The 22,147-nt window shown below is 53.0% G+C and overlaps 1 protein-coding gene across 1 annotated transcript; it reads left to right on the top strand.

The window, feature by feature from the left end:
- Positions 1 to 3,639: 3,639 nt before the first annotated feature.
- On the top strand, positions 3,640 to 21,817 carry GPR157 (G protein-coupled receptor 157; the record flags this gene model as incomplete). Its single annotated transcript, XM_079697040.1, is given in 5 exon segments — positions 3,640 to 4,022; positions 17,350 to 17,563; positions 20,938 to 21,132; positions 21,600 to 21,741; positions 21,744 to 21,817. Coding segments are annotated over 5 exon segments (1,008 nt in total).
- Between the last annotated feature and the right edge of the window lie 330 nt (positions 21,818 to 22,147).

Genomic DNA, 22,147 nt, shown 5'->3' with positions numbered 1-22,147 from the left:
AATAGATAACCAACAAGGACCTACTACATAGCACAGGAACTATACTCAATATCTTGTAATAACCTATAATGGAAGGGAATGTAAGAAAAAGGATATATATATATATATCACTTTGCTGTACACCTGAAACTGACACAACATTGTAAATCAACACTATTTCAATTAAAATTTTTAAAAATGCATGTAAAAAAAATAGAAGAGGGGCTTCCCTGGTGGCGCAGTGGTTGAGAGTCCGCCTACCGATGCGGGGGACACGGGTTCGTGCCCCGGTCCGGGAAGATCCCACATGCCATGGAGCGGCTGGGCCCGTGGGCCATGGCCGCTGGGCCTGCGCGTCCGGAGCTTGTGCTCCGCGGCGAGAGAGGCCGCAATAGTGAGAGGCCCGCGTACCACAAAAAAAAAAAAAAAAAAAAAGAAGACGCAAAAGGGAACATACGGTGTTATTCCACTTATATAAAGCTCAGGGAGTTCCCTGGCAGTCCATGCTTTTGCTGCTGAGGGCCCATGTTCAATCCTTGGATGGGGGACTAAGATCCCACAAGCCACACGGTGTGGCCATAAAAAAAAAAGAAGTTCAATGGCAGTCAAACTATACTATTTTGTTTAGGGATGCACACATGGATGGTTTTTGAAAAGCAAGAAAATGACTAGGCGGAAGAAAGAGGCTGGGGGGAGGTTTCTGGTGGGCTGGTAATGTATTTCTTGCTCTGAGTGGGTATTTGCTTTATAATTATTTATCAGATTATACATTTGTGTTTTAGGTACTTGTCAGTATGCATAGTTCATAACACAATGTTTTTAAAAGTTAGGTGCAAAACGATAATCTATGCAGATGATAAACTTTGCCTTTTATGAATCACATGCAAAATCAAATCTAATGTAAACTGAAAACTACAAAACATCATTGAATGAAATTAAAGATGACCTAAATAAATGGAAAGACATCCCCCGGACATAGATAAGAACATTTAGTATTATTAAGATAGCATTATTCCCCCAAGTTTATATACAGATTCAATGCAATCCCTACCAAAATCCCAGTTGGATTTTTTTTTTCAGAAATGGAAAAGCTGATTTTCAAATTGATACTGAATTGCAAGGAGCACCAAACAGCTAAAATAATATTGAAAAAGGAAAAGAACGTGGGATGACTCACACTTCCCCATTTCAAAACTTACTACAAAAAGCTACAGTGACCAAAGCTGTGCCTTCCTGGGAAGAAAGAAAACATAGGTGTAAATGTTCATGAGCTTGGATTAGGCACTGGCTCCTTAGATCTGACACCAAAGATAATACACCAAAAGCACAACAACCAGAGTGGAAATAGGTAAATTGAACACAGTCAAAATAAAATTTTTGTGCTTCCTAGTATACTATCAAAATGAAAAGACAACCCACAGAATGGGAGACAATTTTTGTAAATCAAGTATCTAATAAGTCTAGTATCCAGAATATACAAAGAACTCTTACCGCTCAATAACAAAAATACAACTCATTTTAAAAATAGGCAAGGGATTTGAACAGACATTTCTCCAGAGAGGATATGCAGGTGGACAATAAGCATAGGAAAAGATGCTCCACATCACTATTAATTAGAGAAATGTAAATCAAAACCGCAATGAAACACCACACCACTACAATGGCTAGAATCAAAAAGCAGTTGATAAATAGTGTTAGGAGAATGTGGAGAAATTAGAGCCTTCATACATTGCTGTAGGAATATAAAATGGTGCAGCCACTTTGGAAAAAAGTCTGGCAGTTTCTCAAAAAGTTAAAAATGGAGTAACCATATGACCCAGCAATTCCACTCCTAGTTATATACCCAAGAGAACTGAAAATATATGTCCACACAAAAACTTGTATATGAATGCTCATAGCAGCATTATTTATAATAGCCAAAATATGGCTATCAATTGATAAATGGAAAAACAAATGTGGGATATCCGTACAATGGAACATTATTCAGCCATAGAAAGGAATGAAGCACTTATGTATGCCACAACGTGGATGAACCTTGAAAACAAGCTGAGTGAAAGAAGCCAGTCACAGAAGACCACCTATTGGATTCCATCTCTGTGAAATGCCCAGAAGAGGCAAATCCATAGACACAGAAGGTGGATTAGTAGTTTCGGGGGGCGGGGGGGGGCAGTGACTACTGTTAAAAAACAAAATCAACTGAGTAAATTGTAAAGATCTTATTGGCTTTATTCACCGATCATGAATCACTCAGCGTCCCACCTAGCAAATAGAAAGGAGCTCTGAAGCGCCGTACAAAAGAGAAGACTTTTACAGGCAGAAAGAGATGGGACAAGGAAATGAGTCTAGCAAAGAGCTGAGTATTTCAGGCAAGGTCACCTTCCTTTGGGGGACGGCAGGGATCTACCAGAAGGATTTACTTCACTAATGCTGACCAGGAAATGCCAGACTGACTGGTTAAGATTACATTTGTAGGAGAGCTTGAAACCGCAGTTAGGTTAGGTATGAAGTCTTGGTTTGGTGACGCGTAGCACAAGTGACAACACTTGGGACCTGTTACCTCTCTTTTGACACGACTGTGTTTCTTTTTGAGGCAATAAAAATGTTGTGGAATTAGATAATGAGGATGGTTGCACAAACTTGTGTATATGCTATAAATAACTGATTGTACATTTAAAAGGGCCAATTTTAACGGCACGTGAATGGTAACCCAAATTTTTAAAAATGAAATTTTCAAAAAAGAAAACCCAGTAAAATTGGAAATTAATGTTTCAATTTCTTTAAAACAATTTCACACAATAAGCTTTATTTAAAAAAATAGGGTGCTCATTGTAAGAAAAGTTGGAAACACCCCGTTCAGGAAGTAACCACCGCCACCCTAACCAGCGAACACCTCCGGTATGGCTGCTTAAGGAAAGAGGATCACTTTGACAGCTGCTGTTGCTACCAGTGGAAAGACTGCCTCCACCCCCGCACACATGCTGGCCGTAAAGAAAGAAGGTAATATTAGCCCTAAAAAACTGCCAGCGCATCCCTCCCCAGGACTGGACGTCCTAGTCGGCTGGCAAGAGCAGGGGCCTCTGGAGGATGCGCGGGGTGGGTGGGGGGGGAAGGAGTGCGGCGCTGCAGACTAGACGTGGGGACTGCAGGGTGGAGCGTGGGCGCCAGCGGTGTGGTGGGAGGGCAGGGGCGGAGCCTTGGTGATGGGGCCGGGGGTTGCGGGGAGCGCCTAGGGACGCGGGCACAGGGGCGCCGGGGCGTCGGTGGTGCTCGCGGGAAGGGCTCTGGGGCCGGCCGCGGGTCCGAAGTCGGGACGAGAGGGCCACGGGTGGAGCGTGGAGGACGCAAGGGCATGGTGTGAGGGCGAGGGTGGGGCGCGGGGGCGGGGCGCGGCCGGGGTCGGGACGTGGGCGCCGCGGGGTGGAGCGTGGAGGGCGCGGGGGCGTGGTGGGGGCGGGGGCGGAGCCTAGGAACAGGGGCGGGGCGGGGCCGCTGGGCCGCTGGGCGGCGGACCTGGAGGGCCCGGGAGGCGCCGAGCCGCGGGCGGGGCGGGCACCGGGTTGTGAGCCGCTCGTTGGTTATGTGCCCAGAAGGCGGCGGCGGCAGCGGCGGCGGCGGCCGCCGCACGCGGCGACCCGGCCCCGGCCCCCTCCGCTCCTGACCATGCCACCTCCCGCGCCCCCCACAGAGGTGGTGCCGTCGGAGCGCGCAGTGGTGCTGCTGTCGTGCGCGCTCTCCGCGCTAGGCTCGTGCCTGCTGGTGGCCACGCACGTCTTGTGGCCCGACCTGCGCAGCCGGGCGCGGCGCCTGCTGCTCTTCCTGTCGCTGGCCGACCTGCTCTCGGCCGCCTCCTACTTCTACGGGGTGCTGCAGGACTTCGAGGGCCCCTCGTGGGACTGCGTGCTTCAGGGCGCTCTCTCCACCTTCGCCAACACCAGCTCCTTCTTCTGGACGGTGGCCATCGCCCTCTACCTGTATCTTAGCATCGTCCGCACCTCGCGCGGCCCCGGAGACGGCCGCCTGCTTTGGGCTTTCCACGTCGTCAGGTGGGTGGCGGCGACGCTGCTTTCCCTCGGGTCCAGTGACCCCTGCCTGGATCCTGTCTGCTGCCCCTGTGGCCCTCGCCACCCTCTGGGCCCTGCGTCTTGATTGGACCCCTGGCCAGGCGCCCAGCAGGCAGTGTCTGCTCCTGTCCTGGGACAGCCCTGGGCTAGCAGAATGATGCTAGGCTTGCCTGGGAGATGAACTTGTCCTGAACATTGCCGCAGGGGGGGCCCCTTTGAGGCGGCCCCAGCCCTAGCCCCCCAGTGAGGTGGGCCCCTCAGCGCAGGCCCTGGAGGGTGGGAGGGGCCAGAGCTCGCCCTCAGAGCGTGGCCCTGGTAACTTGGAAGCACCTGGAGAGCTGGCGAGGCCACTCTGGGCCCTTGGCCTCCTGCTTCAGTGCTGACCATGGGGATGGGGGGAAGCAGCTGGTCAGGCTGGGAGATGAGTTAGGTGTGGTGCATTCAGCCACTTTCAGGCTGCCCTCCACCCAGCCCTCTGCCAGATGCAGTGCTTCAGCTGTAAAATTTAGGAAGGACAGTCTTGTTTATTTTATCTTTGCTCATCTCTAAACCTCAGGCCCCAATCTCTTGTTATCTCTGTTCTAGATGATCTTACTTTCTTACTCAATTTCAGCAACTTACTTTCTTACTCAATTTCAGCAACTCTGAAATTGAGGTCAGAGGCAGAGGCTGGTCTGGAAGAGGGCAGCCAGCGGCCTGGAGTCTCTGAGAGTAGAGAAAACCAAGGCCTTGTCCTGCTCTGACATTGAAGGGTCTCATGCAAGTAACCCTCATCTATGGAAGAAGGTTGGCCCCTTCCTGGTGTAGTCAAGATTCAAACATCTGGTGGTGTCCTCTGGTGAACCCAAGGCAGGAATTTTATAGAGCTTCTTTCCTCCTCTCCTTCCTCCAGATAAGAGTACCAAATGCTGCCCTAATTATAGGTCCTCTCTGTTAAATACTTGAGTTCTTTCCGAGGGACTGAAGATAGTCAGCACTTTGGTAGAGACAGGTCACCTGGGTGTCACAACAGTGAGGTCACAAGCCTGCAATAGTCACTTGACCTCCAGGTCTCGGGGCTGTTGGATGGAGGCCAGCTGGTCCCTGGGAAACTAAACGGCCTGCTTCTCGGCTGTTCAAGTCAAAATGTTTGTAGCGAGCCATTCACATGTGCCTCAGGTGCTGCACAGACCCACAGAGAGCGGGGCTGCCTACCCCCCTCCCGCATCCAACCTGATCCCACCAGCCATTTTGGAGACCCCGTCCTTGGCAGGCTGGTTGGCTGTGGGCAGCGTGGAGCTCACGTGTACTTGAAAAGGAGCCCAAGACTTTCTTTGCAAGATTCTCTTGTCTTTTTCCCCCTCTTTTGAAAAATACTGAATACAACGTATTTTTCAAGTGATAAAGAGAACCTGGCACAGCTCCTGTAGAAAAGACATTTCCTAAGAAACCTTGCTTTTCACTTCTAGGGATGTTTTCTGTATGCTTAGGGAAGGCCTCCTAAGAAAGCCCGTGTGCCCTTCTCTGGCCATAAAAAGGAAGCAAATTGTTCCTCTTTGTTTAATGTGATCCACCTGCTTCTTTTTTTTTTTTTTTTTTTGCGGTACGCGGGCCTCTCACTGTCGTGGCCTCTCCCTTTGCGGAGCACAGGCTCCGGACGCGCAGGCTCAGCGGCCACGGCTCACGGGCCCAGCCGCTCCGTGGCATGTGGGATCTTCCCGGACTGGGGCACGAACCTGTGTCCCCTGCATCGGCAGGCGGACTCTCAACCACTGCGCCACCAGGGAAGCCCCACCTGCTTCTTAAAAGAAAAAAAAAAAGAAGAAAGAAAGAAAATTACTTGTATCCAAGCTAGAAAGGGACTTTGACGGTTTATTCCCTGTCAGAAGTCAGCACTCGTGTTGCTGGTGTGAGACTTGATAAGTCCTGTCCAACAGGTTCATGTATTGACCTAGATCCTCTCAGACCGTATTGCTAAGGACTCTTCAGTGTCTTTCTTTGGAGGATTAGTTTGCTGCTGCTGAAGGACCTCTTGGCGTGGGAAATCTCATCTTCAGACTCTGGCTGCCAAGGCACCCACTCGCTAACCATTTCAAATGACTGCAAATCAGTCCTCTTCTTCAGACCTTCCAGTCTTGGAAAATATTTTATTTTTATTTATTTATTTTTTAATATTTATTTATTTTTGGCTGTGTCGGGTCTTAGCTGTGGTACGCAGGCTTTCTAGTGGCGCACGGGCTCAGTAGTTGTGGCACACGGGCTTAGTTGCCCCGCGCATGTGGGATCTTAGTTCCCTGACCAGGGATCAAACCCGCATCCCCTGCATTGGAAGGCGGATTCTTAACCAGTGGACCACCAGGGAAGTCCCCCGGGAAAATATTTTAAAATATGACAACACAAAGGGCTGCTCTCTCTATTCTTATGAGTTGATTTTTTTTTAAAAAAAACTGACAAATATCTTGAGAAATGGACAAAGGACATTCTGACGAAATAGTAAAAGCATGAATACTCAAAACAATACAACAATGAGGTACCATTTTCTCATTAAATTAGAGGGAAAAAAATAGTAAGGCAGGATACTAATGTGATAAATGCAGATGAAACTGGTGTTTTCCTACATTATTATTGGCCATGTAAGTTGGAATAATCCATGTAGAAAATATTTGGTTCATACCCCTTGACCCCAGCAATCCTATTTGTAGGCATCTAGTCTAAGGGGATAAACCAAATTACATGCAAAGTGGGATGTACGAAGGAGTTTGCGTGGCACTGTTAGCCAGAACAGTGATGAGAATTTGAAAGCAACCGAAATGTTCAAAAAATCGGGGATCAGTAAGTTACAGACTACACCCCACCCAGAACTGTTATGCTGCCATTAAATACCGGCCATGGGGCTTCCCTGGTGGTGCAGTGGTTGAGAGTCCGCCTGCCGATGCAGGGGACATGGGTTCGTGTCCCGGTCCGGAAAGATCCCACATGTCATGGAGCGGCTGGGCCCGTGAGCCATGGCCGCTGAGCCTGCACGTCCGGAGCCTGTGCTCTGCAACGGGAGAGGCCACAACAGTGAGAGGCCCACGTACCGCAAAAAAAAAAAAAAAACTGGCCATGAACTCTATAAGTCATATACTTTTTAAACGGTATGATACAACGTTAAGTGGGAAAAGCCATCTATAAAACTAAATGCAGCCATGCACCACAGGAGGCTGGAGAGAGTCGCAGGCAAGTTCCCACAAAGCACCTGCGTGGCCCCTGGGACCCCATCATAATGCCTGACATAGTTTCCTTTACAGAAAGACTTTATCTCATTGGGGAAGGAGGGCAGCTTAGACTTTATCCTCAGAGAAATTGCCTGTCATCACAAGCTGCATCAGGCTCCTGAGGTCTTGCAAGGATCACGCTTTGATCCTCCATAACCCAGGGGACTCACCCAGAGATGACCACCCTCCAGCCACAGCTGATGAGACTTTCCCAAGGCCACAGAGCTGTTAGCAGGAGGCTCAGGGTTAGAACTTCAAGGTCAGTGCCCCTTTTAGGATTCCATCTTGTCTCTTGGCCTTGATAATAATTTTTTAAACTGAGAGATAATTCGACAATCGTTTATTTTTAACTTTCCAGATTTCCCCCATTATTAACACTTTACCATGTTAGCTTTTCTTATCCTCTCCAATTATTTTTTTTCTGGAACCATGTAAGAATAAGTTACAGGGACTTCCCAGGTGGGGCAGTGGTTAAGAAACCACCTGCCAGTGCAGGAGACACGGTTCGATCCCTGGTCCGGGAAGCAACTAAGCCCGTGTGCCACAACTACTGAGCCTGCACTCTATAGAGTCCATGAGCCACAACTACTGAGCCCATGTGCTGCAACTCCTGAAGCCTGCATGCCTAGAGCCTGTGCTCCGCAACAAGAGAAGCCACTGCAATGAGAAGCCTGCGCACGGCAGCAAAGAGTGAGCCCCTGCTTGCCACAACTAGAGAAAGCCCGTGTGCAGCAATGAAGACCCAACACAGCCAAAACTAAAATTAAAAAAAAAAAAAGAGTAAGTTACAGACCTGATGCCCCCAACTCCTAAATCCTTCAGTGTGCATTTATTTCCAAAAGACAAGGACAGTGTCTTGAGTGACCACATATACCTCCCCAAAGCAGAGAGTAACGTGGAGCAGTGCCAATACCTGATTGTGTCATGTGAAGAAGGAAAAAGGCAAAGCAACTAAAAAGAAAAAAATATGTGTGTGTGTCTGGTAAAAAAAAAAAAATCTGATTGTGGATCTATTGAGGTTTTGCCAGTTGTCTAATAAGGTCGCCGATAGCAAAGGGACTTTGTTTTCATGTCTCTTCATCCTCCTTCAATCGGGAGCAGTGTTTCCGTGTTCCTTGGTGTTTCACAACTGGTCTTTTTGAAGAGTACAGGCCCGTTATGGTGTAGGATGTCCCCCCCTCACCTGGGTTGCCTGTTGCTTCCTCGGGAGTGGATTCAGGATCTGCACCTTGGGCTGGAATCTCACAGAAACCTGTTCTCGCTTCCTACCTGGTGGTGGCTGGCGACTTTGATTTGTTCCGTTCCCGGTGATGTTCACTTTGATTGCTTGGTCAGGGTGTTATCTGCCAGTTCTCCACCACAGTTACTCTTGTTCCTTTTGTACTTAATAAGGATCTTGTCGAGATAAACCTCCTGGAACTCCTCGAAGTCTCACCCAAGGGTTTCACATCCCCCGATTCCGACAGCATTCTGCGATGACTTTTCTGGATGTTGCCTCATCTTTAAAGTGTGAGAATATTCTGTGTTCAGGGAAAGCCCTGTGATAAGTCCCTTTCTACTGTGTCTTAGCTGTGGAGGCGGCATGGTACCGACACCACATATTTTATTGATTGACTGCAGTATAGTTGATTTACAATGTCGTGTTAGTTCCAGGTGAACAACACAGTGATTCCGTTATATATTTATATTGTTTTTCAGATTCTTTTCCCTTATAGGTTATTACAAAATATTGAGTATAGTTCCCTGTGCTATACAGTAAGTAGGTCCTTGTTGTTTATCTCTTTTATATAGTGTGTGTGTTTATGTTCATCCCAAACTCCTAGTTTGTCCACCCCCGTTTCCCCTTTGGTAACCACAAGTTCGTTTTCTAAGTCTGTACCCATATTTTACATGCATGTAGATAAGCATCTGTGACCCTGTGTTTGCAGTTCTCACCTAAGAAAGGGCTGGGCAGCTTAGCCTGTAGCAGCTATGGGCGGGGTCATTTCCTTTCAGATAAGATAAGCATGAAACCATCTCTGTCCCCCTGCAGAAGGTGACCTGCCTATCAAAAGCAGTCTTCAGCCCCTCTTCCCCTGCAAGGTGGTGGCTCCTTCTGAACCAGTACAGCAGGGTCATGGACTGTCCCCTCACCGCTGGGCCAGGTGTGTCCTGTGATTGTGGGGGGAGGTCAGGCTGGGGCGCCTCGTCTCGCCGCGTCAGAAGTGGAGCCCAGGCCAAGCTGGCAGCCTCGAGCAGCCTTTGGGTTTCTTCTGGCTGCACTGAAGTGGGGATAGGTGTGGGCATGACCCCCAGCCCACGTGCCCACCCACCCTCTGGCATTTGCTGGAGGCTCTGGAGGAAGAGAGAAGTCTATGGCACCCCAAGTTCACCATGAAAACCCCTGCTGTGGGGATTGGGAAGTTCCAGCGCAGAGAAAAGGGGCCCCGTGGGCCCCGAAGGGGAGAGCCTGCGAGCTCTCTAATCAGACCCTGGCTCACTCACAGCGGGGCCCAGTGACAAGGCCCCAAGTGGGCAGTGTCTGAATGGGGGGTGAATCCAGTGGTTGCATGAACAGCACCCCACATCAGACGGTGCTCCCCAAAATGATAAGAGCTAAACCGGCTTTGTTTGCTGAGGGCCCTGCTGCATTGAGTTCTCTGCGCTGCATTTGCGTGTCCGTGGGACACCCGCTGCGGCACCAGAGGCTGCCCCTTGACCCTGCCGGAGCAGAGTGAGTCTACCCCGGGCCCAGGTGGGCAGGAAAGCGTCCCTGAGCGCTGCACAGTGCTCCTCGGCACCCACAGAGCCAGGGCTGCAGAGGCCCGTGCCAGGGGCTGAGTGTTTAGAAGTTCCCTTGGACGCCTTTCCCCACCTCTGCAGCCAGGGCTACCGAGCGACCGACCTCGCGGTGGCCTGGCCGGTGGCTGACACCCTGAACTCCCACGTCCTGCCCCCTGCCCGACCCTTAACAGTAAGAGCGCATTGCTGGGGCAGAAACCTCCAGGCGGCCTCCTCGGGCCTGGACTCCTTGCACCAGGCTGTGCCCCCTGCGGCTGCAGCCCCCCGGGCCCGGCTCTCCCCTGCTCGCAAGAGCTTTAGAAACTGGCACATGGTTGCCGGAGAGTTTCGTTCTCAGAGCATCTTGGGGTCATGGTCACATTCAAGGCCTTCCATAGGCCCCAGGCACATGGACCAGGCTCTGCTGTTTGGGGGAGAAGACCCTCTTGCGGCCTTCCCATCAGGTGCCACCCCGCACCAGAGATCTGTAGGAAGGGTGAGGTTTGCGGGGAGGGGGGAGTACAGGAATCCAGCGGTGGATTGAGCAGACCTTGCGCCCTTGGTGCGGAGGGGGAAGGGTGCTCCCAGCCCTGACTGTGAAAGCGGCTCTGTCACCACAGGTGTCCCCCTCCCAGACTGGTGGGACAGGTTTCAGAAGATCCCCAGCTGGGCAGACTGGGAACTCTGAAGGAAAGCCAGAGCCTTGCTCTCAGGGGCACCGGCCGCCTCTCGTGGTCGTCTGACAAATGCCACGGAATCCAGGTGTGGGACGCGGCCTGCTCACCGACCGCCTGATCCCGCGGTGCTTCGGCTTCTCGTGGGGCGACTGAAGAACAAAGTGAATGTCGAGTTCCAAAAGCCAAGCTCATGACCAGTCTGCAGGGCGTTTGTCAGTTTACCCCTCCCCTAAGCCCGCTGAGGGCCCCCAGCTCTGCTGGTTTGGGTGTCTGGGGGTGTCCCAGGGCTGGGCTGCCATCCCCTGCCCTGGCATGTCTCTCCCCCCGAGTTGGTAGAGAGCATCTGCCTTCATCTGCTGCGGCTGCCCTAACAAACCCTGCAGACTGGGTGGGGCGCTTAAACAACAGACATCCCTTCTCTCCCGGTCCTGGAGGCTGGAAATCGGAGATCCAAGTGTAGGCAGGGTTGGTTTCCGCTGAGGCCTCTCTCCTTGGCTTGCAGATGGCCGTCTGCACCCTGTGTCCTCAGATGCTTGTCCCTCAGTGAGTGTCTGCATCCTAATCTCCTCTTCTTACAAGGACACCTGTCCTATTGGATTAGGACCCACCCAGTGACCTCATTTTAACCTAATCACCTCTTTAAAGACCCTGTCTCCAGATACGGTCCCGTCCCGACGTACTGGGGGTTAGGACTTCACAGGAATTTGGGGGCAGGAGGGGACATACTCAGCCTATAACTGCCTCCGAAGGGGGAGGAAGCCAACTTGGAGTCTGGCCTCGGTTTCCAGGCAAACACACGTGAGAGCTGGGGCCTGGGCACCTCTGGGAGCAGCTCTTGGTGCCCCTCCAAGTGGGGGATTCTGCTCAGAGAGTGGTCTGCAGGCCCCCTCCATCTAGGTGACCCCAGCCACGCTTCTCCTCCGCCTGCACCACAGGTTTGGAGAGAAGGAGCCTCACTGGTCACCTGCTTTAACCATGTCCCTCCTCAGTGCCTTTCATACCATCCCCTGCACATGGTCACATGGCTTCCTTCCCTTGATGGGGGACGCTGCCAGTTTAGCCCTTGGCTTTGGGACTGAGCAGGATGCCTGCCCTTTCCTTCGGCCGCCTGAGTCTGCTCTGCTAGCAGGACGTCCCCAAGAGTCTTCCAAGTCTCGAGGCCCAGCTCCAGGCCCAGCATGTCCTCACATGCCCGCTCTGGTGCCAGCTTCACAGTCTCAGGTTTAGAATGTGGGTCCCAGGTGTCCACACGGAGGCAGGACAGTTTGCTGGCCGTTCTCCATCACCCACGTCTGGGCATCACGGCAGCGCCTCCGACCACACACCTTCTGGGTCCCAGTCAGCTACAGCCCTTGGTCTGTTTCACATGTGCTGTTGTTAAGCCGTATCTTACTTGTTCTGATTTTGTTTGTTTTTTGATTGATGGCTGGTTTTGTTTTTTTTTTGGAGGGATAAAAAACTGTTAGGTGGTACATGTCAGAAATTAGCAGTAGACATTTCTGGAAAGTGAGAATTAGGTCACACATGTCTTTGTAGAGTTCCTCCCAGAGTTGGACACCACCTACAACTCAGGGTGGCCACTTGGCCAGAGAACAGCTTGGCTTATTGCAGTTGCCAAACAGATTTTCTCCTGGCTCTATAGGTGAGAGACTGGTGCAGGGCACCTTCAGCCCCCTATCCTTTTCATCCTCTGTCCAGTGGTGGCCTGGAGCTGGCTTGCGGGACCCGATTGTTAAATTTCAGGGCATTTTGTGGGCTGATTGTTAGATAGAACATTGTTAAAAATTAAATTATATAAACTTACAATCAAATAAATTGCATTAAAAACAAAAGTAACATACTCAAAACTCCTTAGGTCCTAATTATACTTTTTAAAAATTTTATTCTATTTATTTATTTTTGGCTGAGTTGGGTTGTGGCGAGCGGGGGCTATTCTTCGTTGCGGTGCATGGGCTTCTCACTGCGGTGGCTTCTCTTGTTGCAGAGCACGGGCTCTAGGTGCGCGGGCTTCAGTAGTTGTGGCTCGTGAGCTCTAGAACGCAGGCTCAGTAGCTGTGGTACACGGGCTTAGTTGCTCCGTGGCATGTGGGATCTTCCCAGACCAGGGCTCGAACCCATGTCCCCTGCATTGGCAGGCAGATTCTTAACCACTGAGCCACCAGGGAAGTCCCCTAATTATACTTTTGTTGATTTGTAGAGCAGATGTCAGCAAACTTTTCCTGTACAGGACCAGATAGTATTTTCAGGTCTGCAGGCCATGTGATCTCCAATGCCACTGCTCAGCTCAGCTCTGGTAGCTTAGAAGCAGCCATGGATGATATATAACCAGTGAGTGTGGCTGTATGCAGTAAAACTTTTATTTTAAAAAACAGACTGGGGCTTCCCTGGTGGCGCAGTGGTTGAGAATCCGCCTGCCAATGCAGGGGACATGGGTTCGAGCCCTGGTCCAGGAAGATCCCACATGCCGCAGAGCAACTAAGCCTGTGCACCACAAGTATTGAGCCTGAGCTCAGAGCCCACGAGCCACAACTACTGAGCCTGTGCACCTAGAGCCCGTGCTCCACAGCAAGAGAAGCCACCACAATGAGAAGCCCGCTCATCACAACGAAGAGCAGCCCCTACTCACCGCAACTAAAGAAAGCCTGCACGCAGCAACAAAAACCCAACACAGCTAAAAATAAATAAATTTAAATAAATAAATAAATAAAAATAAAAAACAGAATCGGGAGCTTGGGATGGACACATACGCATGACTGTGTATAAGACTGATAACTAATAAGAACCCACTGTAGAGCACAGGGAACTCTACTCAATACTCTGTAATGACCTATATGGGAAAAGAACCTAAAAAAGAGTGGATATATGTATATGTATAACTGATTCACTTTGCTGTACACCTGAAACTAACACAACGTTTTAAATCAACTATACTCCAATTTAAAAAATAAAATAAATAAATTAAAAACAGACTGGGCCAGATTTGGCCTGAGGGCCCTAGTTTGCTGGACCCCTGTTCTAGATTTAAGAAAGTGATAGAGAAAATGTTAGTAGTAAAGACTAAATGCAAAAGTGTTTCTTGTCTCTGTACTTAAGCCCTGGCAGGGCAGGTGGGAAGCCGCATATTTCACGGGGAGGTGATGAGAAGGGGCCATGTCCCAGAGCAGGAAAAAAGAAGAAACATTCTTCCAGTGTTGGAAAAGTATTACCTGAGTCCGCCTGCCAATGCAGGGGACACGGGTTCGTGCCCCGGTCCGGGAAGGTCCCACATGCCTCGGAGCGGTTAGATCCGTGAGCCATGGCCGCTGAGCCTGCGCGTCCGGAGCCTGTGCTGCACAACAGGAGAGGCCACAACAGTGAGAGGCCCGCGTACCACAAAAAAAAAAAAGAAGAAAGAAAAGTATTACCTGATCCACAGAGAGGTCACTCATGTCAAGTCAACCCAGTGAAGTCCCAGCTCTCGTCTGGTCCCCCAGGTCTTCCTCATTTCACTTCCATCTTAGTCATTAAGGAAAATGGAAACATCAGCCACCTTCTCATCATGGAACTACTCTCATTGGCTGACTGCAACCACAGGTTGGCTGCAGATACCAGAGTTCTGCAAAACTCAACAGAAGCCTCCTGTGAGAATCAATTGGCTGTGTGGAATGTACGATAAAGAGTATTGTGTATTTTATTATTATTTACAAATTGTGTGCCACACATCCTTTATATCTGTAAAATTCATAATCAGTTTACGTTTGTGTACATACACACACACACACGTGCGTAGATGTCTTTCTGATGTTAAAACATCACCAGCACACCATTGTCTGTACCTGTAAGTTACGAGTCTGGTGGAGCCTGCTTGGCGGGGCTGTTAGACCATCCTTCCCACTCCATTCCCACTGCTCTCTGAGGTCACCTTTTCTTCCACCTCCCCTCAGGTACCTCCCCAGGCAGCTTCTAGCCTCAGCAGAGCTGCTGTCTGTGCTTGAGTTCAAACAGCAACTCTGATTGATCAACCCACATGCTCACCCCTTTCAAAGCCGTCTATTTGGTCTTCCCTCTGGCTATTTTCCATCACAGATTCAGCTCCAGGCACACCCCAGTAACACAGAGGAAATACATCACTGGGTAGCTTTTGTACAACAAACCTAAAGTTGTAAAATGTGGGACTGTCACCCTGTGGTCCCCAGGGGCTGTAGGGATGCTGAGGAGGGAAAGAAGCTGCTTCCTCCCACCAAGCCTGTGCTCTCCTTTCCCGCTGGGGTGGGAATCCTCGGCTCCAGTCCTGCCGGGTGTTGGTCCCTAAGCACTGCTCTCCCATCTCTAACTTCAGGATTTCCGGTTCAGCCCTTTAAAAGCCTTTCACCTCCTTTCAGTAATGTCCTTGCAGTGAATATTTAAAGAGTAAATTGGGAAAAGCTGTCTCAGTCACTTGGTTCAAACTTCATTCACTCATTCATTCGTTCATTCATTCAGCAGGTCCTAGTTTTGCCCCTATCATGTGCCAGGCACTGGTGCAGATGCCAGGATAGAGCAGTGAACCCACATGGCCCTCACCTCATGGAGCTCATAGCTGACATGTGTTGTCCTAAAATCCCAGGATGGCGTGAGTTTTAAAACGGTAACCCTTTGGTTTGACACTAATATATATTAACTCACCAGATCAATAACTTTGCATAGCACAAACATTTAAAATAGACACACTCCATCCATTTGAAGTGTAACTTGGTACCTTTCTCATAATCCTTTTTTTAAAAAATAATTTTATTTATTTTATGTATTTATTTTTGGCTGCATTGGGTCTTCTTTGCTGCGCGCGGGCTTTTTCTAGTTGCGGCGAGCGGGGGCTACTCTTCATTGCGGTGCACGGGCTTCTCACTTTGGTGGCTTCCTCTTGTTGCGGAGCACGGGCTCTAGGCACGGGGGCTTCAGTAGTTGCGGCACATGGGCTCAGTAGTTGTGGCGCACAGGCTTAGTTGCTCCGCGGCATGTGGGATCTTCCCGGACCGGGGCTTGAACCCGTGTCCGCTGCCTTAGCAGGCAGATTCTTAACCCCTGTGCCACCAGGCAAGTCCCCACCATCCTTTAATTTCTATGGGGTTTTGCCCCCTTCCGTGCTCTTGTGACTTCAAGGAGGATGTGCTGCTTCTGCCTCTGCTGGGCTGTCGGGGCAGCAGAGCTGAGGGTGGCACCCAGTGGCCTGCCCCAGGCTCTGGTCCCTCCTGCAGAGGCCAGTGAGGGGAGGAGGTACCAAGTCTTTCCTGGGCCCAGGAAGAGGACTTTCTCCCTTTCCTCGCCATCCCTGCCCTGCCTCGTCCCCAGACCTGCAGCGTTTGGAGGACCTTATAAAATCACAGCCCTTCTAGCCTCGTTTTGGTAACAGACTAAGTGCAACTGTGGCCTCATCCTTGTTCTATGACCTTCTTTCAGAAAGAGCCGATATTCCTTACACAGAGCCCTCAAGACAGAACCAGTTTCTGAACTAAACGTTTTCCGATGACACTGTCCTATTTACTTACTGCTTGTTCTCTGGGCAGCCGACCTACCACGTAGGCCCGTGTGTCCTCCTGGGGGCAGAGACCGCGCAGGCCTCATGCATCCCTGGTGGCTACACCGCAGGCCTGGATCCTGGGCCCTGGGGACAAGCCTCACTGACAACATTGGTCGTAAATGCGGACACGCGTACCCTGTCCCGCACGCTGGATGTAACGCTGATGAGTGACAACCAACAACGATGCTCTGCTCCAGGCACCGTGATCATCCCCACTTTTTGGAGAAAAACACGGATGTGGTGCAGCCACGTGGGGCAGGGCCGAGACTCGGACCCAGCCTGCTGCATCGCGGTCCAAGCTCTTAACCACTCTGCCGGGCCACCACAGGTCCCCCTGGCTGATTTAAAAGGCTTGGCGAGGAGACTCGTGCAGGGACCACTGGGGAGGGGCCCTGGGGCTCAGCCCTAATCCCAGGCGTGTTGCCATTGCAGTAAACTCTAGAAAAGTCAGCCCAGCACTGCACTGAGAGGGGGCCCCCGCCCCAGGCTTTGTGCTTTAGTGGGCCCCCTTGGACCCTTGGCAGTGCCCTCCCCTTCCCATAGAGCAAGGAGGGCTCAGGACCGAGGAGATGTGTCCGCCCGGAGCCCAGGGCCCCTCTTCTAGTTCCTGCTGTGGGTGCACGGGACCGAGACAACCCCAAGCCACCAGTGTGTGCACCCCTGGGCCCAGGCTGGCCAAGGGGGCCTGACTGTTGGCGGGGTGTGTGGATGAGGCTTGTCCACATGGGCTGGTGTTTGCGGGCCAGTGCACAGGCCCCTCGGTGTGGGAAGGAGCCGGCCGTCCCGATGCCACAGCATCCCAGCGCCAGTCTCCGAGGAGCCTGGCAATTCTGAAATAGAACCCGGCTTCCAGGGCTTGTGAGGGTTTGTCCAGGTGGGAGGCCAGGGCATCCCGGGCTTGGCAGAACTTGGTTAGAGCAGGGCTGGGTTGGGGGATTTGAGCACTCCCGCCCCTCCTCTCTGCAGGGACACTGTCTGCTGCGCGCTTGGGAGAGCACCGTGCTTCTTGCGTACACAGCATCCCGGTCCCTTCACCCTCGCTGGCTTTGCCGGGAGCCGGGTCTGACCTCACCGCCTCCCGTTTGCTCCTTATTCCTCAGCTGGGGGGTTCCGCTGGCCATCACCGTGGCGGCTGTCACTCTAAAGAAGATCGGCTACGATGCCTCGGATGTGTCCGTGGGCTGGTGCTGGATCGACCTGGAGGCGGAGGACCGCGTGCTGTGGATGCTGCTGACTGGGAAGGCGTGGGAGATGCTCGCCTACGTCACACTGCCCGTGCTCTACCTCCGCATCCGGAAGCACATCAACAGAGCGGTACGTGCCCCACGGGGCCCCGGCCCAGAGCTCTGTGTGGCCGCTGTGTCCCGGCATCGGGGTTGGCTGCCGTAGGGGACAGGACTGGTGACCGACCAGAGTGACGGAGCGTTTGCTGTGCCTCAGGCACCGTGACGTGCGCTGAATTAATAAGCATCGTGGGTTGTCTGGTTTGCTAGTTATGCAGCCCTGTCGGGAGCGGGTCCTGTTACCCTCCGTTTGTGGATGAGGAAACGGGGGCTCACCGAAGTTAAGGGGCTCCCCGAACTCGCCCAATTCTGACTGAGCTGCTGTGAAGCCAAGGAGGCTGCGGGCTCAGCCTGTGTTCTGGGCCGCAGCTCTCTACTGCCCCCTCCTGGACAGATCACCACGGTCGCTTAACCTGGAGAGGAATTTGGATGAAAGATGACCAGTAGCCCAATAAGAATTGAACTGGCACGCCCCTGGGGAGAGGAGGCCACAGACTTTCACAATCAGCGATACAAGTAACTCACTTCTTTCTCCTTGGTGATTAAAATATTATAAGTGGTAGACTTTTCAGGCTGTCAGGAATTGATAAATCAATAGGCTGGGCTGCTCTGAAGTCTCCTAGACTTCTGGCCAGAAATTCTAGGAAAGAATGGTTTCCCTCTGATGATCTGGCCAAATTGTTCCTTGCTCTGGACTACCGGTTCCGCACATGTAAAGTATGGGCTTTCTCCTAGCCACAAGCAAACTGCTACCCCAAAAAGCCTCAGATTAGCCCAACCATTCATTCAGTGTGTTTTTATTGAGCATCTACTATGCACAAAAGCTCTGTGTGTCGGTGGGAATGCTAAGGAGAGCTCAGGCATGGATCCTGCCCTCCTAGGAGGAGGCAGACGTGTAATTACGATGGAAGATGAAACGGGGCTGGAGCAGTAACATCGTGAAAACTCTGGGGATACACTTCCAAGCTCATTCTGCTGGTGTGGTACCTGTGTTTCTTTTTTGCTCTGAGTTTTCAAGGCTGTAATTGTAGGCGAGAACGTCCCCAACTTTTGACTTTCGGGTGTGCTGCTGACTCAGCAGTCATTTCCAAGTGTGTAGGGCGCTCCTCGCAGCTGTCTGACACCTGATCGCCACCCTGTATGTGGGATGCACACTTTGGGTTCTCTTTTTACTTCAAAATTTACCAGATTCTCACCCCTCCCTGCCGCCCTCTTCTGGCTCAGCTTGGAGTCGTTGACAGAGATGCTGGCAGGGCTCACCGATGGGTCTGAGATCCTCTTTGTCTACTTGGGGTTTTTTAGTTGGTCTCCTGCCTGGGCCGGGGCTGCCCTGCTCACCTCCTCTTTTCCGTTGCCCTGGGAAGGTTCCGGACTCCCCAATGAAAGCTCCCAGGGGCCCTACCAGGCTCTGCCCAGGGCCTCCCCATGCCCTCCCCCAGCTGCCTTTTCATGTGGTGTTTTTTTTTTTTTTTTTTTTGGCCATGCTGCGGGACATGCAGGATCTTAGCTCCCTGACCAGGGAACGAACCCGTGCCCCCTGCAGTGGAAGCACAGAGTCCTAACCACTGGACGGCCAGGGAAGTCCCCCTGACCACCAGATTTTAAATTGGCACCGCCAGCTCTCCCTCCTGCCCAGACTCTTAACCACTGGAGCGCCAGGGGAGTCCCTCGTGTGTCTGTCTTCCTCCCTACCCTTCCTGTAGCGGGGGCAGGAAGCCTGGGGCCCTGCCTGTGAGGCTGACCCCCCCCATGTGAGAATGGTCCTCTCCTACAACTCTGCAGGTGTTTCCAGAGAAAACAAATACTAGTGAGCAGGGAGGTGAGAATGTGCGGGTGGTTCCCTGCCTCTAGCTAGGAGGGAGAGCTAAAAATAAATGAACTGGGCGAGCTTTGCCCTGAGGAAGAGCGGACTAGCAGCCCTGGCTAGCGCCCGGCTAGTGCCTGGCTAGTGCCCGGCTTCCCCGCCCACCCGTGTGGTCCTGGAGGGGGTAGGTGGTGCCGTTCTCTGGGTGCTGAAGGCCCTGGAGAGGAAGCACGTGCTCTGAGCAGGTGAGCTGCAGCAGCTTGGGTGCTCAGAGATGCCAAAGGGTGTGGCTCTTCTCCTCACCTGCGCTGTCAGTGTCCCCCACAGAGGACCAGGCTCAAAAACACATCTTTGTTATGGAGCAGTGTTTTTTCCATCTATTTTTAGAAATTCGGTTGTGATCTGGAACTGCCTTTCCTGTCACTGTAGGGCATTCCAAGGAGCGGGGAAACCAAAGCTGGCGGCTGCTCCCCTTTTCTTCCTGTCCCAGCTTTGGGCAGAGCCCCTGCTGTGGGGCAGGCTGGCGGGGTGGGGGGACGCAGCAGGGTTGGGGGGCGGGGGGGGGCTTGCCTTCTGGAGGAGGAGGATGACCATGAGCAACGGGCCTGATAAACGAGGGTGAATGGCGTCCAGGAAGGAGGAGGATAAGAGCTATGAAAAGCAGACAAGGATAAAGAGCTGGAGGTGGGGACAGGACCACCTGGGAAATGCCTTTGCAGTTTAAATAGGTTGTCAGGATAGCCCTTATCCAGAAGGCGACACTGGAGCAAAGACTTGAAGAGGGTGAGGGAGTGAGCCACGTAGACGGTTGGGGAAGAGCATTCCAGCTCGAGGGAGCAGCCTGTGCAAAGGTCCTGGGGTGGGTTGTGCCTGGCATGTTTGGAGCATTAGGAGGCCTGTGTGTCTGGAGAAGAGTAAAGGGGGTACGTAGCAGGAATGAGGTCAGAGCTAGACTAGGGTTGGGGACATCGTAAGGAACGTGTGAAATGGGGAGACACCTAGAGCTTTGAGTGGAAGACTGGCTTGATCCGACTTAGGTTTTCAACGAGCCACACTGCTTCTGTGTTGAGAGTAAGACTGCAGTGGGGACGGGGTGGGTGGTCAGGGCGATAGAGGGAGACCTGTGAAGAAGCAGTGGCAACTCACCAGAGAAGGGGTGGTGGTGCTTGGACCGGGCTGGTGGCAGTGGTAGTGGACATCCAGGTCTGGGTCTGTTTTGAAGGCAGGGCCTGCAGGGCTTGCCTATGGATCGGACATGAGCTGTCGCACAGAGAGAGGGACCAAAGGCCATTCCCAAGTTTGGGGCCTGGATGGCTGGAAGGACGGAGCTCCCGTTAGCTGAGATGGGGAAGCGTGCAGCAGGCTGGGGGTCGAGAGCAGGCATGTGTTTCGGACCTGAGAAGTTTCCAACGTGCTTTAGACACCCTCGTGGGGTGTGGAGCAGACAGTGGATGGAGGAGACGGGGCAGAGGTGGGAACCTGGGCTGCCGGCCTCAGGCACTGCACGGCTCACGACCTCCGCGTCCCGGGGGAGGGCAGCCTGTGGTGGGGCTGGAGGGGGCGGGAGGGCCTCATGTCTGCTTTGTGTGTTCCTTGTGCAGCATGAGGCTCTCTCCGAGTACCGGCCCCTCGTGTCCCGGGCGCACCAGCTCCAGCGCCACACCTCCGCGGCCGATAAGAAGCTGGTCCTCATCCCGCTCATCTTCGTCTGCCTCCGGGTCTGGAGCACCGTGCGGTTCGTCCTGACCCTCTGTGGCTCCCCGGCAGTGCGGACCCCGGTGCTCGTGGTTCTGCACGTAGGTCTGCCCCGCCCCACCCTCGCGGCTCCCGGCCAGACTGCGGGGTCAGCAGGGTCAGATCCCTGTCCCCGGCAGGCAGGCAGGCAGGCAGGCAGGCGGGGGGCTGTGCCCCACCTCGGCTTGCTCACTGCCCCACAGGGAGCCTTGAAGAGTGAAGGTGGAAGGTCAGCGTGGCTCGGGGGCAGCCCGGGGGTGTTGAGTTGCTGTCCAGTGGCCTAGGAGTAGCCACGGGAGAGTTGACTGACCCTGAGTCCTCCCCAGCCCAGAAGACCCGGGGACACGCCTGCAAGTCCAGGCCTGCCCGGTGCTCAGCCCAAGGCCCACGTGGCCAGGGTCCCCCGCAGACCAGCCTCAAGGGGTGGAGGACCGGGTCCTGGGTCCCCAGCACTTCCCGGCCTCCCTGCGTGTGCTGCTCAGGCCCGCCCCGGCCCTGGCACTCACGCCTCTCCCTTTCTCCCTGCCAGGGCATCGGGAACACCTTTCAGGGGGGCGCCAACTGCATCACGTTCGTCCTCTGCACCCGCACCGTCCGGACTCGTCTCATCGCTCTCTGCTCTGGCTGCTGCCCTCAGCCTTCCGCTGCCGCCGAGAGCCCGGTGGGCCCTCCAGGGCCTCCGCGCCCTCCACGACGGGCGAGCCTCAGGGGCCCAGGCGGGCCGCGGATGAACTCTCCAGCACCTGAGCTGCTGCCCTCCTAGTTCTGTGCGTGGGTGCTGCCGACCTGGGGCGGGCGGCGCCGAGTCCCCTCTGCAGGGAGCGGGGCGTCAGCTGCGCTGTCCGCCTTGGGCTGCCGAAGCTCTTGAGCCCCGTGGGGAGCAGCGCAAGCTCAGCTTGTCTACCTCCTCGACCCTCAAGCACGTCCCCTCACACCGCATCCTTCTGCACGCAGGGGAATTCGTCGGCATGAGGGCTGCACTGAGATTCAGGGAAACCCGATCACTGCCAGGTTGCCTTGCGGTCCGGGCGTCATCGGCCTCATGACCACACAGCACTGCTTACAGCTGGAGGGACC

Source organism: Hyperoodon ampullatus (assembly GCF_949752795.1).
Source record: "Hyperoodon ampullatus genome assembly, chromosome: 2".
NCBI lineage: Eukaryota > Metazoa > Chordata > Mammalia > Artiodactyla > Ziphiidae > Hyperoodon > Hyperoodon ampullatus.
The sequence above is the reverse complement of the archived record's forward strand: the minus strand, read 5'-3'. Positions and strand labels throughout refer to the sequence as shown.